The sequence below is a fragment of the Dryobates pubescens genome, chromosome 43 (assembly GCF_014839835.1).
Source record: "Dryobates pubescens isolate bDryPub1 chromosome 43, bDryPub1.pri, whole genome shotgun sequence".
NCBI lineage: Eukaryota > Metazoa > Chordata > Aves > Piciformes > Picidae > Dryobates > Dryobates pubescens.
The window spans coordinates 26,834-43,162 of record NC_071654.1 but is presented as its reverse complement, the minus strand read 5'-3'; the positions used below and the strand labels follow the sequence as shown (position 1 = coordinate 43,162).

Sequence of the window (16,329 nt, the reverse complement as noted above, 5' to 3'; positions counted from 1 at the left end):
AAGAAATGTCCCTCAAAGGGCAGAGCTGCTATGCATGAGGCCATCCAGAGGTGTCAGGAAATGACAGGGAGAGCTGAGACAATTCAGGGAAGGGAAGGAAATGGCAGGGGGAGAGCTGGCTGGGGAAGCAAGATTGGTGTCAGCAGCCTGAAAGGAAAGAGCTGCAGGCATGGGACAGTGTAGGACAGGCTGCAGTAGGGATGGCCAAGGGCTCTGGCAAGGATGAGAGGCCCAACAGGACCAAGGCCTTTGTGTCCTTGGCTCTGGCACTTGCCTCTGCCAACAAGGCCTGTGAGGAGGAACTTGGCTTTGAGGCTTTGAGGTTCTTCTATTGCAAGGGCAGTGGTCAGGGCTTGGCCTTTCTGCTTCACAGACCAAAGGCAAGTTTTTCTCCCCTCTACTTTGCCTTTGTCTCCCTGCAATCCTGGCCTCTAACAACCTGCTGTAACGAGTCCCTGGGGAGCCTTTGTCAGTGACAAGCCTCAGTGAGGCCAATCAGTGCTTCAAGGTACTTTGGAGTTTGCTTCTGACTTGGACTTGTTGAGAGGCTTCTTGGCAGTACCTTGGCAGAGTCTTCTGGCAGTACCTGAGGATGATGTAATCAGCCCCAAATCCTCCATGGGGCTCATTAAATACTGCTGAACCTCTAATTATTGCCAAGGTTTCTGCAGCTAATTGGAGAGGTTATTATTACACAAAGCATCAGATAGAAATGATTTCACAGGGTGAATCAGATCCCTGAGCCACAGGTGAGGGACAGGATCTAGCATGCCAGGGGCTGGGGGTCAGGGCATCCCTGGATGCTTTCAGAAGCAATAAACTCTGTCTTCTCCTGCAGAGCAGTTCTGATGTCACTCAGTGCAGGCCCAGCCTGGCTGCTGGGGTTCTGGATGCTGCTGGGGCTGTTCCCCTTGTGAGAATGTTGTTCCCCCACAAATGTCTTTCTTCAGAGCATTTCTGCTTCAGTGTTGTCCTGTCTGCTGTGACCCAGAAGCTGCAGAGATGCAGAGCTGTGCTCCCTGTGTGTTCAACACAATAAAGGACCTTGCCGGGAGTTGTTTCTCTGAGTTCCTTCCATGCTGGATACCCTGACCCCCTTCTAGTTTAGACTCAGTCCAAACATGTTTCCTTTAACCTCTCCCAGTACAGATGTGGCTTCATCCTAATACAAACTGGATCATACTGTCCTTTAGCACTTCAGCCTGGGTCCCATCCCAGCACAGAATGTATCCCCTGTCTCCCTTCCTAGTACTGAATGCATCCATTCCAGTACAAACCACACACCGTCATGCCTTGTCTCAATAATAACTGGATCCTCTTCTGCCCTCCCAGTACATCCTGGACCCTTTTCAGTACAAAGTGGATTCCCTGGGCACATTCCAGTACAGTCTGGTCCCCACATAGTACAATTGGGAACCATTTAACACATCCCTGTACAGACCTGGGCACATCTCAGTACAAACTGCATCTCCTCAACCCCTCCCAGCTCAGTCGTGGTCTTATCCCAGGACAACCTGCATCACTTTGCCATCTCCCATCTCCCATATCCCATACAGTTTCCTGTGCCAGGACAAAGTTCATCCCTTGGACCCCTTCCCAGCCCCAGCTGCACCCAGCACAGCACAAAGTGCATATCCTGATCCCAGTGCAGCTGTGGCCTGATCCTGGTCCAAATGGGATCCCATTGCCATCTCCCAGCACAGTCTGAGTCTCATCCCAGTACAAAGTGCATCTCCTGAAACCCTGATTCCATCCCAGCACAGACCAGGGCCCATCCCTGTGTGGGGAATATATTAGTTATTTGTGTTAAAAGTATAAAATTCAGAGTGCACCAATATTAAGCCTCAGAAGTTTGCAAGTTTTGAGGATGAAGGGAAAGCTGCATATTTTACAGACTTGAACAGAGACTTTGTGTTTGGCTAATTGGAGACACCAAGGCTAAGGAGAAGTTGTATTAAGATAAACACCAGGACTGGGAATTTGTTTTCGTTAGATAAGAAGCCTGGACAACTGAGCCTCGGGAAGACCCTTACCATGCAGAGAGCTCATGAGCAGGGATTTGCCCACCTATTCTGAGAACTCGTTATCATATACCTGCCTTCTAATTAGCATAAGTTCCTTTATGTAGATGATGTAGCTATATAAGAGAAAGCAAGCTATTGTAAAAGTGCTGTGGGGGTGAAGTTTGGTACCCTTGCAAGCCCAGCTCGCTGCTTTGCTTGCTTTTATTGACTACATACATAGAATACATAGAATACATACATAGAATACACCAGGTTGGAAGAGACCTTCAAGATCATCGCGTCCAACCCATCAACCAATCCAACACCACCCAAACAACTAACCCACGGCACCAAGCACCCCATCAAGTCTTCTCCTGAAAACCTCCAGTGATGGCGACTCCACCACCTCCCCAGGCAGCCCATTCCAATGGCTTTTATTGCCTTTTTATGCTCTTCTATTGCCAATAAAATTGTTACCAGAAACCTTTACCTGGAGTCATCTATAACACCTGCAAACTTATCCCCTGATGCCATCCCAGTTCAGACTGGGGCCCCCTCCATCTACAAATGGAACCTCTCTGAGCTCTCCCAGTACAGTTTTGGGCCTTGGTCCAAAACAAGCTGAATCCTCTGGTCCCCTCCCAGAGCAGACATGGCCTCATTCTAGCACAAACTGCATCATCTTGCTCCATCCCTCTATACTCTGGGTCCCATCCCAGTACAATGTAGATTCCCTGGTGCCTTCCCTGTATCTACTGCATCCTTCCACATGTTAACTGTGTATTCTGACTCCAACCCAGTACTGACTGGGCCCTGTCCAGGTACAAACTGGTCTCCCAATCCCATCCCAGTATAGTCCAAGGCCTGTCCCAGAAACCGTGGCAATGGTAGCAATAAGCAGTGTGAGCAATCTGGCAGTACAAGCTTAGAGCCTGACATGGTGGTAGGCCATGCCCAGCATAAGCTCAGAAGTAGCTAGCAGTGTAGCAAAACAGTGCTGTGCCTGCAGCATGTAACTAAAGAAGGGCACTGGTAGCTATAAAAACAGAGAGATATCTTGGAATAAGAGTATGCATATATTGATCAACAACCTCATGTGATATTAGCTTAACCAATGGTGTATAACAGTAGGACATGTGGACAGTTGTGGAGAGCCAATGAACTTGTGCCAACTATGCTCTGTGAGCTGTAGAGGTTCCTTAATTAATCTGAACAATACTTAGATCATATTGGTCGTCCACATTGATTCCATACTCAACAACTGGTACCCAAACTCATGGATGGGAACCTCAGACTACGATGCTGCTCAACCCAGCATAAGAGGTACGCTCCAAGAGGGGACGGAAAGCCGGTTGGATCAGCACTGCCCCGGTGGTGGAGAAATAAGCAGTGTGTGCTCAGAGAAGGAAGAGAATCTCACCAGGATCTGGTGAGCGGACAGGGAGGAAATGGGGGTACAACTCAGTAAAGAAGAAGAGGCTGTGCTAAAAGTCCTCCAAAGTATCCTCTCCATGAGAGGTATTACTTACGATTCTGGGATTTTAAAAGGGCTCTTAGCCTGGGCCCGGGATCAAGGTCTTATCCCCACAGTAAAAGAAGCTTTTACTTCCGAAGCCTGGGACAAAATTGGAGCCCGGCTGTGGGATGAGGTGTCTAAAGGCTCAAAAGGAGCTTTTCCCTATAGCACCCTGTGGCACATTGTCACATACACTGCAATCTATAATAGCAGAGCAGTCTACTCTCGATTCAGCTGCTGCGGCATTGATTCTAACCGAGATCAAAAAGGGAGATTTGGAAGGCTCCACACCCTCCACCCTCCACCTCCCCCCCACCCCTCTCCATACACATTGTCTGCCGCTCCGTCAGCATCCTCGTCACAATTTCAGTTACCCACTATTCCTCCTTCTACACGAATTGGAGGTCCCCAACCTGGTGGCCCCGGTGGCCATCCCCATGGCAGTGGCCCTGGTGGCAGTGTCCCTGGGGGCAGCCCTGGCAGCAGCCATGGCAGCGGCCCCAGAGGTGCCGGCAGCCATCCCCATAGCGGCAGCCCCGACGGTGGCCATGGCAGCGGCCCCAGCAGCCCCAGCTGGCCCCAGCAGCTCGGGCTCCACTTCCCTCCCTGTCTCTTAAATCCCAGACATTATCAGCAGATGCTATCACTGCAACAGGGAATACAATCAAATTCCGAAGGGACGATAGTGTAAGGGATTGGGAGGTTGGAGGACAGGGAACCGATCCGGTGCTGCATCAGTGGAGAGGTATCATGAAAGACATCCGGATGATTCAGATTACTGGGCCATCAATTAATAAGGCAGACCCCACCCAATGATATCAATGGGTAACCTTGCCTCAAGGCATGCAGAATTCTCCCACCCTGTGCCAAATGTATGTGGCTTGGGCTTTGTCCCCATTTAGACAGACTTGTCGTGACTTCTGCATCTATCATTATATGAATGATATTCTAATTGCAGGAAAAAAGTTAGATCCTAAGACAATACTCTCTGAGCTTCAACCCATGTTATAAAGCAGAGGGTTGAAAATAACACCACATCAGACCTTACAACTTCTTGATAAATGGCAAATCGTTTGCAATGCCGCGGAAGCCATGCCTCGGCAGTCAGCAGACCCTTTTAAATGGTGCCACTGCTGACCAACTCGTTGGAGCAGGACCTTTGCTAGATCAGATCAGCAAATACAATTTCCTGATGAGGTTTTACAATTAAGTCAGGATTTAGCGATCAAAGCATGGTCGAGAATCCAGGATGATAAATCTGATCCTGCGCTTCTCACTACTCATCAGGGTCTAACAGCCATTTGGTCCCTTTGTCGATACCTTACATACGGCATTCAATATTAGTCCAGATTTGACTCATGATATTATGGTAAAAATGCTGGATGTTCTGGCATTTGACAATGCTAACAACAAAACTGAACAGGTTCTCAGCATTTTACCAACAGGTGCCACTACCTCACGACTGCTGGATGCACGCAGAACGAATGAAGCACCGACAAACAGCAACATATCTAGCCACAGCCATAGAAGCAGTTCGTGAAACCACCAGTACTGACCACCTGCACAAGGGAAACAACCTGGGTGGAAATCATCATACTTCTGGAAACCTAGATACCTTAAATCAAACTGCCTGACTGCTGGACAGACTCGAAAGTGCTGTGCTTACTGTCGCAGACCTAATCATTTTACTCCAGGTTGTCATAGGCAGGGAAGCTGCTCCTGCAGTGTGAGTACATCCCACGCGACGACACCAAACCAGGGTGCTTGGACCGCCCCACCCATCGCAGCCACCTCTGGCAGCATAGAGTGGACCTGGAAACAGCAGTGGATGTCATTCTTGAGTCCACAAAATGCTGTTGTTGAGTCCAATCAGCACGGTCCTCTGGGTCACAGACCCTGTGCTCTGTTAACTGGCAGATCGTCTACTTCTAGACAGGGCATCCTTATAATTCCTGGTTCAATAGATTCTGATTATGACTGGGCTATGAAAATTATGCTCTAAACCATTACCCCTCCTGTTAGCACTCCTGTTGGGACAGAAATTGCTCAGCTAATACCATTTGAGTCCTAAGTGCCTAAGGCTTCTAACAGGATTTGAGGACAAGGCTTTGGATCCACCGATATGCCTAATATCTCATTGGCCCTAGAAATCCAAAAGGGAAAACTAGAACAGATTGTAACTATCAGACACTCTTGTGGACAAACTATACAACTTTCAATGATTGTGGATACTGGAGACGATGTCACTATTATACCTCACCACAAATGGAATGGTCAGTGGCCATTGCTGATGGCAAATTCTGGAGTCATGGGTTTAAAAGGTATTGAAACAACCTGGGTCAGCAAAGAGCCAGTGCAATTAGTTTTAAAGATGGCAAATCAATTACTGTGAGACCGTCCCTGTTAACCCTTCCAGTTCCTCTATTGGGCTGAGATGCCTTAAGTTAGCTAGGAGCAAAACTCGTTTCTGTTCCTTTTCTGCAGCAGCTACTAGTCAGCAACCCACCCTCAAATTAAACCCTCAAATTCCAGTATGGGTAGAACACTGGTCACTCAAGACAAGATAGGCTGCAAGTTGTTAAGACCCTAGTGCAGAAAAAATTGGAATTAGGGCACACCTTGCTAACCACCACCCCCCACCACTTGCCCCCCCGCCTGCCCCTCCCTTTTCTGGTAAGACACTAGTCTACCAAAGCTCTGCTCTGGTTTAAAGCTACAGTGCTAATTTCATCACTTCTGATTATAATGTCCTTAAGAGAGTTATTATTTAGAGTTTTGCTAAGTTTTCCTAGTAATAGTAAGCATTTGGTATTTACAGGTACTTAGTACCTAGTAATTGCAGTAAGGTGTAAGTACTTAGTAATGAGTTCACCTTGTAAGATTTTCTTTTGGTTCGAACCCTCTTAGTTGTGTGCCTCGGCATTGCAAAGGAGCTCCAGGTAATATAGTTAAGGTTTGTAGCAAATAGGAATTCATTTTAAAAAGTATTCCTTAGCTAATATAACATCTTTCTATTTCTTTCTTAGACATTGACTAGACAAAAATAGAAAATACAAAAAAACCCAAAAAAGTAAAAAAACTCACACACACAAAAATTAAAAAAAATCATAACAAAACAAAAAATTACAACTTAGATACAAAAAATACAATAAAAAACAAAATTTAAAAATTTAGATACAAAAAATAAAGTACAAAATAACAAAATAATAGCTAATAATAATAAGTTAAACAAAGAAAATAAAAAATTAAAATATAAACAACTCAACAAAATAATAATAAAAACCAACAACAATTTAAAAACAAACCCCAAAACATAAGGATTACTACCAAAAATAACTAGTAACAAAACCCATAAGGATTATTAGCAAAAAATAAAGGATTATTAAGATTGGGACTGCTAGATTAAAACAAAAAAAAGTAACAAAAATATTAACATGAAAACTAGAGGAAACAAAAAAGGTTAAAAAATAAAAAGTAAAAAAATAAAAATAAAATAAAAACAATTTAAAATAATGAAAAACTAAAAAAATTTTTAAATTTAAAAATTAGGTTAATTTTTTAAAAATAAAAATCATGAAAAATCATAAAAATAACAATAAATTAAATTTTTAAAATAATTAAAATAAATTTTAAAATTTTAATTAAAAATAACATTAAAAAATAAAAAATAGAAATGGTATAAAATTTAATTTTTAAAAAATGTAAAATAAGGAAAAAATAATATTAAAATTAGATTAAATTTTTTTAAATAATCAAAATTAAATTTTTAAAAAGTTAACATAAAAATAAATTTAAAATTTGTATTAAAAATAAAAATTAAATTAAAAAATAAAGAAATACTAAAAAAGTAAAATAATTTAAATAAATAATTAAAATTAAAAAAAAATTAAAATTAGTTTTAAAATATATCAAGAAAAAATAACCAAAAAAAAGGAGTATATTTTATAGCTAAGGGTTTTAGTGATACCAGCAAGAGATAACTAACTGCTTGTCAACTGCAATCCTCGCAATAAACAACAGCAGAAGAATCAAGAATCTGAAGGAACAGCATTGCCCATGCAGTTGAACATTGATCACAGTAACTGTTATGATAATCTGAGACCAAAAGCATCAATCAGAAGAATGTACCAAAAAAACCCATCTGAACTGGGACTGAATATTATGATTGTCTGATTGTTGTCTGATTGTTGAAAATGTTCATACGGGTTTCTGTGTCACCTCAGCAGCTTGCCATAATTTTAATCAGTTAAAGGGAAAGTCAAAATTAATTTTAACCCAACATGCATTCTCATCTTAGGTTAAAACCAACAACAACAAAACAAAGGGGGTGGTGGAATTTAGGTATGTGTGGAGTGAGAAACGTTCAGTTCTCCCCCCCACCCCAAACCCACAGCTAACTCAGTCAGAGAAGCAAAATGGAAGGGCTTTATTTACAAGCAGAATGAACTGCAATGACCATATACAGAGCATACAGTATTTACAGTATGTACAAAAATATACAGGAAAGACATGTAACACAGAAAAACTGCCCCCGCCAATAGAGGAGGGTCCCCCCCAAAACCCCTGTTCCCCTTCCTCCCTTTTTTCCCAAAAAGGGTTAGAGAGAAAAGTAATTATTAAGGGAAATTCTGTTAGTTCCAAGCGTATGCTAAGGGAAGAAAAGAATTAGTTTCTTATCTCATTAATCCAAGGCCAGCACCAAGCACAGAAGAAAGAAAAACAGCTGTCCAGACCGAGACTGAAACAGACTCGGACTGACTGCACAGAGCAAAACCTTAACGTTACATTCAACTGATCTACCAATGAAATTCGGTTAGAATTATCTTTGTTTTCCTTTTTACACCCAAACATTCAGCCAGAGTGTTCAGTAACTGTCTCTTCTGAAAGGCATAGCCTAAGACTGTCACAGGCAGGCAGGTGGCAAAGGCTTTGTGGCATCCCTGCTGAGAGGGGATCCTCAGCACAGCCCTGAAGCACATAGGACACCACCATGAACACAAAACAGACAAAACTGAGCAGACACCAACTTGCTTAAGGCCCAGGGGAAAGCTCCTGGCAGCAAGCACCTTGTAGCTGTTGTCTCTGCCAGGCCATCTGCCGCTGCAGAAGAGCTTGGCTCCACCACCTCTCCAGGCAGGTGCTGTCTGCCTTGAGACTGCCCTGTGCCTGCCCTTCATCAGGCCAGAGAGGCCCAGCTGCCTCCAGCTTGGCACACAGCTCCTGTGCTGTGGGCCCTAAGCCCTTCATGAGAGAATTTCTCTGCACTTCTCCAGGTTCTCCCCCCTCTTTTAGAAATGGGAACCTCACCATCTGATGTGGCTTCCATCATGACTCCCATGTCCCCCTCCCAGGGACACTGTCCAGCTGGTCACATCACAGCCTGTCCAGAGGCATGAGGTTGTTCTGCCCCAGTGCAGACCTTGCCTGCCTTGGCCTTGTCAAACTTCAGGAGGCCTTTGATGGCCAAATCCACTCACGTGTGGAGGTCCCTGTGGACTGGCATCCCAGCATGACAGCATTTAAGGTTAGAGGGCCAGTGCCTCAAACAAGTTAACAGTGTGGGGGAGTGCAGGAACCTACAGGCATAGAATGGAAACTGTTCCATGGAGTTGCCACCCAAGGGGGTAAATACCACAGGAACCTCAGCAATGCCATCAGAAGGTACAACCCCAGAAGTGCAAGGCCAGGAGGGTCAGAGGTTCTTTGTGGAGTGTATTACAACAGTAACAGAGAAGATCTTGAGTGAAGCAAAGGATGTGGTGAGTGCTGGCTGGGATAACCTGTGAGAAAGCTCTGCACTTGATGTGAATGAGTGCTGTGATCAGGGCGAGTTCCAGAGCTTTCCCTAACTGGAAGCTATGAAGTGCAAGGGAGGACAGCAGCAGTGAGGCTGGAAGGGACTTCAGGAGGTGTCTCAACCAACCTCCAGCTCTAACTATGATCACAGATTCCTCAGGGTTTGAGCCAAACAGGTAGTGGTCACTTCCTGGGGCAGAGCTCCTGCACACTCTCTGAAAAACAGCTTCCAGGGTTTGATTATCCTCATGTTGGACAACTTCCTCTCTCTGTGTAGCCTGAACCTTATCAGTTTCAGACCATTGTCTATTGTCCAAGTGTCCTGAACAATGGACAAGAGCCTGACACATTCTTCCCAGGATCAGAGCCCAGCAACCTCTGTTGAGAGACTACCTCTTAACCTCTGCACACAGAACTGCCCTGCAGCTTCAGAGAAAGCTGTCAGGAAGGAGCTCAGAAAAACAAACCTTGAAGAGTCCTTGATTGTGCTGAAAACACAGGGAAGAGTGCTCCTCATGTCTGCAATTTCTGGGTCACAGCAGACAGAGCAGTGCTGAATCAGAAATGGACTGGAGAAAAACATTGGACTGCAAGTAGGTGCAGTCTGCAATGGGAGGGGGTTGGGGTGTGAAGGCATGAGGAGACCTCCTGTTCTGATGACAGTGCTGCTCTGGAGCACAGCTCTGTCCCACAAGCAGCCCTGGACTCTCCCTGCCTGCAGTCCCAGCACTGCCACACAGCAGCACAGTGCCCAAGCTGCCAGAGCACTCAGGCCTTGCCCAGCACAGAGGCTCAGCAGGAGGGGGCGGATGGGAAGAAAGAGCAGCTGAGAACAGCCCAAGCTCTGGGGCTGCCTGGCACTGCTGCTGTGCTGGGACTCTGCCCCTCCAGCTCTGCACACAGGCACTGCCCTGCAGCTCCACAGAAGCCTTGGAGGAAGGAAATCAGAGAAACAACTCCCTGCAAGTTCCTTTATTCTGCTGAGCACACATGGGGAGCACAGCTCCTCCTGTCTGCAGCCTCTGGGTCACACCAGACAGGACAACACTGAAGCAGAAATGGTCTGAAGAAAGACATTTGTGTGGGAACAACATTCTCACAAGGGGAACAGCACCAGCAGCAGCCAGAACTCCAGCAGCCAGGCTGGGCCTGCACTGAGTGACACCAGAACTGCTCTGCAGGAGAAGACAAAGAGTTTATTGCTTCTGAAAGCATCCAGGGATCAGTTTGCTCAGGGCAGCCTTCAGCTCCTGGTTCCTCAGGCTGTAGATGAGAGGGTTCACTAGCTGGAGGCACCACTGCATACAGAACTGACACCACCAGGTCCCGGGATGGGGAAGAGATGGAGGAGGGCTTCAGGTTGGCAAAGAATGTAGTGCTGAGAAATAGGGAGACCACAGCCAGGTGAGGGAGGCAGGTGGCAAAGGCTTTGTGGCATCCCTGCTGAGAGGGGATCCTCAGCACTGCCCTGAAGATCTGTACATAGGACACCACAATGAACACAAAACAGACAAAGACTAAACAGACACTGGCCACAAGAAGCCAGAGTTCTCTGAGGTAGGATGTGGAGCAGGAGAGCTTGAGGATCTGGGGGATTTCACAGAAGAACTGGTCCACAGCATTGCCCTGGCAGAGGGGCAGGGAAAATGTGTTGGCTGTGTGCAGCAGAGCATAGATAAAGCCAGAAGCCCAGGCAGCTGCTGCCAGGTGGAGACAAACTCTGCTGCCCAGGAGGGTCTCATAGTGCAGGGGTCTGCAGATGGCAACGTAGTGATCGTAGGACATGGTGGTGAGGAGAAAATACTCTGATGAAAACAAAAAGAGGATAAAAAAGACTTGTGCAGCACATCCTGCATAGGAGATGTCCCTGGAGTCCCTCAGGGTATTGGCCATGGATTTGGGCACAGTGGTGGAGATGGCACCCAAGTCAAGGAGGGCGAGGTTGAGGAGGAAGAAGTACATGGGGGTGTGGAGGTGGTGGTCCCAGGCTATGGTGCTGATGATGAGGCCATTGCCCAGCAGGGCTGCCAGGTAGATGGCCAGGAAGAGGCAGAAGTGCAGGAGCTGCAGCTGCCTTGTGCCTGGGAATGGCAGGAGGAGGAAGTGGGTGATGGAGCTGCTGTTGGCCATCTGCTGCCTCTGGCCATGGAGACCTGTCCAAGGAGGGAAAGGCAGTGACAAGTTAGGGCACACTTCTCTCAGCCTCATTGTAACCCCTGTCCCTGAGCTGCATGAGGAATGGATCAGCTCAGTCCCATCACTACCAACCCAATGGCAGAATTCATGACGACTTCAAATGCAGCAGGGACCCAGAATTGCCATGAAGATTCCTCTGATATTAGAGCAGAAAGTGACCAACAGCCCAATCCCAGAGACTTGGAGTCCCATGGAGAGGTGGAGAAACAGGGAGCAGGCCTGCAGTGCTGCAGAGACAGTGAAGGGAAGAGAGAAAGGCAGAGGGGCTGGGGGTGAAGCCTTCTCCTTCCCCAGCTCTGCTCACTGCTGCTCACAGGATGGAACTGAAGGGCTTTGGTCCTCCTGCTGTGTGCACACTTCAGGAGCCTTCGGCTGAGCATCAGCTGCCGAGATGGAGATGCCTTCAGGAGCTACAGCTGCAGTGTCTTGCACCCACAGCCTCACCATGTGTGTGACTGCAGTGACTTCTCCTCCAGTGAGCTCTGAGTCATCCTCCCATTCCTGGAAACCTCACAGGTCTTTCTGCCTTCCTCATCTCCCTGAGATCCTCTGGCAGTGTCCTCAGCCCTGCTGTGCTGTGCAGAGGAGTTGCTCCTGGCCAGAGCTGTCTCCTGCAGTGCTGCCTGCTTGCCAGAAGCAACCTTCAGCCCAGGAGCCTGGCCCAGCACAGCAGCACAGGACCAGCCCAAGGCATTTAAAGGAGCCCTCTGGTGGCTTTGGTGCCAAGTCCATGAACCTCAGAGACTGAGAAGCTGATGAAACCTCTCCAGAAGTCAAAGTCTGATTCAAACTCTGAAGTTTCTTCTACTCTTAATGGGTCCCAATGAAGCATACTGGGAAAGGGTCCCCAGGGTCTGGTTAGAGCAGAAGGAGACAGTGGATGCAAGGGAAACGTCACTGGAGGCACTGAAGCATCTCCAGGCTGTGGGGAGTGCAGAGAACTGAGGTCATGCTGACAGGTCAGGATAAGCAGCTCAAGGTGGCTCTGCTACTGAGTAAACCTGGAGAGGTTTCATTGATGCAATGGACCAAGCCCTGATCCCCAGCCCCTGGCAAGGCAGATCCTGTCCCTCACCTGTGGCTCTGGGCTCTGATTCTCCCTGTGATAACATTTTTATCAGATGCTTTGTGTAATAATAACCTCTCCAATTATCTGCAGAAACCTTGGCTGGAATTAGAGGATAAGTTGTGGCTCAGCAGTATTTAATGAGCCCCATAGAGTATTTGGGGCTGATTACATCATCCTTAGGTACTGCCAGGAGACTCTGCCAAGGTACTGTCAAGAAGCCTCTCAAGAAGTCCAAGGCAGAAGCAAACTCCAAAGTACCTTGAAGCACTGATTGGCCTCACTGAGGCTTGTTACTGCCAAAGGCTCCACAGGGACTCGTTAGAGCAGCTTGTTAGAGGCCAGGATTGCAGGGAGACAAAGGCGAAGTACAGGGCAGAAAACTTTGCCTTTGGTCTAGGAAGCAGAAAGGCCAAGCCCTGACCACTGCCCTTGGAATACAAGAACCTCAAAGCCTCAAAGCCAAGTTTCTCCTCACAGGCCTTGGTGGCAGAGGCAAGTGCCAGAGGCAAGGGGACAAAGGCCTTGGTCCTGTTGGGCCTCTCAGCCTTGCCAGAGCCCTTGGCCATCCCTACTGCAGCCTCTCCTACACTGTCCCATGCCTGTTTCTCTTTCCCTTCAGGCTGCTGACACCAATCTTGCTTCCCCAGCCAGCTCTCCCCCTGCCATTTCCATCCCTTCCCTGAGCTGTCTCAGCTCTCCCTGACAGTTCCTGACACCTCTGGATGGCCTCATGCATAGCAGCTCTGCCCTTTAGAGGGATATTTCTTTGGCCTTACCTCCACTCTGAACCTTCCAAGCTGCACTTTGTGGAGGTTTTGGTCTCTTTCCACTCCCCAGAAGAGCTCCATCCTCTCTGAAACCACCCTTCAGCTATGTGCACACTGCTCTGGCAGTGCCCTGAGCCTCCATTCAGCAGGCTGAAGCAGCCCAGGTCCCTCAGCCTCTCCACAGATATCAACCCCCATCCTGGCAGATCTCCTCTGCAGTTTCTGCAGTTCCCTGCTTCTTCTTCAGACTGCAGAGCCTCACATCCAGACACCAAGCATCCAGATGTGTCCATATCAATTCTAAGTCCAGTGTGAGGACAACTTCTGTGTCTGGGTGGCAAACTGTTGAGGTAACATAAATCCACAGGAACATTTTCTCTACTCACACAACAATCAAACAATCATAATAGTCAGTCCTAATTCAGGACTGATTGATGCTTTTAATCTCAGATTATCATAACAGTTACTGTGATCAATGTTTGACTTCATGTGAAATGCTGTTCTTTCATGTTCTTAATTCTTCTGCCATTGTTTATTGCGATGATTGCAGTTGACATGGGGTAGTTATTTCTTGTTGGTATCACTAAAACCCTTAGCTATAGGTTTTTATGTATTTTACAAAATTTTTTTAAAAAAACTTGATTTTATTTTTTAATTCTTTTTAAAAAATTTTTCTTAGTATTTTAAATTTTTTTAAGTGTAATTTTTAAGACTATTTTTTTAATCGAATTTTTTATTTAATTAAAAAAATTAATTACTTTTTCTATTTTTTATCTTATTTGTTTTTAATTTTAATTAATTTTTAAATTCTGTGTATGTTTGGTTTATATAATATAATTTTTTTATCTATTAAAATTTATCTATTTAATCTATTTTTTAATTTTAAAAAATTTTAATCAATTTTATTTTTTAATTTTTAAAATTTTGTATTAATTTATTTTGATTTTACTTTGCTATGTTTTGATTTTTAAAAAATTTAATCTATTTTAAAATATTATTATTTTATGTTTTATTATATTTTATTATTATTTTATTTTTATTTTTAAATGTAATTTTCATTTTAATTTTATTTTAGTTTTTATTTTAATTTTTAAATTTATTTATTTTATTTTTAATGTTATTTGTATTTTTTCTTATTTTTAATTTAATTTTCTTTATTAGTAGTTTTAATGTAATTTTTTAATGTAATTTTTTATACCTTTTTAATGTATTTTTTAAAAAAATTTAAATTATATATATTTTTAGCTATAATTTTTACTATTCTTTGTATTTTTAAATTTTTATCTATTTTTTAAAATTTTAATATAATTTGATTTTAAAAATTTAATTAATTTTTTAAAATGTTTTAAAGTTATTTTTTATTTTCATTACTTATCTGTTCATTTTATCTATTTTTGTAAAATTTTATTTGTTATAGCTATTTTTTGTTGTTTTAAATCTATTTTTTAATATATTTTTCCTTTTAATTTTTTTTGTTTTAGTTTTTAGTTTTGTTTTTGTTAGCATTGTCAAATGCCAGAGCAGCCAACATTTTTACCTTCGTATCGTGAGTCACATCTGGACTAGTATTGAATGCCATATGTAAGGTATCAACAAAGGAACCAAATGGCCCTGTTGGACCCTGCCAAGTAGTGTTCAGCGCAGGATCAGATTTATCATCCTGGATTCTTGACCACGCTTTGATCGCTAAATCCTGACTTAATTGTAAAGCTTCATCAGCAAGTTGCATTTGCTGATCTGATCTAGCAAAGGTCCTGCTCCAACAAGTTGGTCAGCAGTGACACCGTGTAAAAGGGTCTGCTGACTGCTGAGGCATGGCTTCCGCGGCATTGCAAGCCATTTCCCATCTATCAAGAAATTGCAAGGTCTGATGTGGTGTTATTTTCAACCTTCTGCTTTCTAACATGGGTTGAAGCTCAGAGAGTATTGTCTTAGGATCTAACTTTTTTCCTGCAATTAGAATATCATCCATATAATGATAGATGCAGAAGTCACGATGAGTCTGTCTAAATGGGGACAAAGCCCAAGCCACATACATTTGGCACAGGGTGGGAGAATTCTGCATGCCTTGAGGCAAGGTTACCCATTGATATCATTGGGCGGGGTCTGCCTTATTAATTGATGGCCCAGTAATCTGAATCATCCAGATGTCTTTCACGATACCTCGCCACTGACACAGCACCGGATCGGTTCCCCATCCTCCCACCTCCCAATCCCTTACACAATTGTCCCTTCGGAATTTGATTGTATTCCCTGTTGCAGTGATATCCTCTGCTGATAATGTCTGGGATTTAAGAGGCAGGGAGGGAAATGGAGCCGGAGCTGCTGGGGCTGCTGGGGCCGCTGGGCCACTGCCATAGCCACCGCCGGGGCTGCCGCTATGGAGACGGCCGCCGGGACCTCTGGGGCCGCTGCCATGGCTGCTGCCAGGGCTGCCACCAGGGCCACTGCCATGGCGATGACCGCCAGGGCCACCAGGTTGGAGACCTCCGATTCATGTAGAAGGAGGAATAGTGGGTAACAAATTGTGACGAGGATGCTGATGGAGCGGCAGACGATGTGTGTGGGGGGGGGGCAGTGGTGGAGGGTTGAGGGTGCAGAGCCTTCCGAATCTCCCTTTTTGGTCTCGGTTAGAACCAACGCCGCAGCAGCTGAATCGAGAGTAGACTTTTCTGCTTTCATAGATTGCAGTGTATGTTGACAATGTGCCACAGGGTGCTATAGGAAAAGCTCCTTTGAGCCTTTAGACACCTCATCCCACAACCGGGCTCCAATTTTGTCCCAGGCTTCGGAAGTAAAGCTTCTTTTACTGTGGGGATAAGACCTTGATCCCGGGCCCAGGCTAATAGCCCTTTTAAAATCCCAGAATCGTAAGTAATACCTCTCATGGAGAGGATACTTTGGAGGACTTTTAGCACAGCCTCTTCTTCTTACTGAGTTGTACCCCCATTTCCTCCCTGTCCGCTCACCAGATCCTGGTGA

At 45.2% G+C, this 16,329-nt stretch overlaps 1 protein-coding gene across 1 annotated transcript; it reads right to left on the bottom strand.

Annotated features, from left to right (window-relative positions):
* Nucleotides 1-10,605: 10,605 nt before the first annotated feature.
* On the bottom strand, nt 10,606-11,064 carry LOC128899321 (olfactory receptor 14A16-like; the record flags this gene model as incomplete). The annotated part of the gene is made up of 1 exon (XM_054177702.1): nt 10,606-11,064. A coding segment is annotated over one exon (459 nt), but the record flags the coding sequence as incomplete, so codon positions are not given.
* Nucleotides 11,065-16,329: the final 5,265 nt, after the last annotated feature.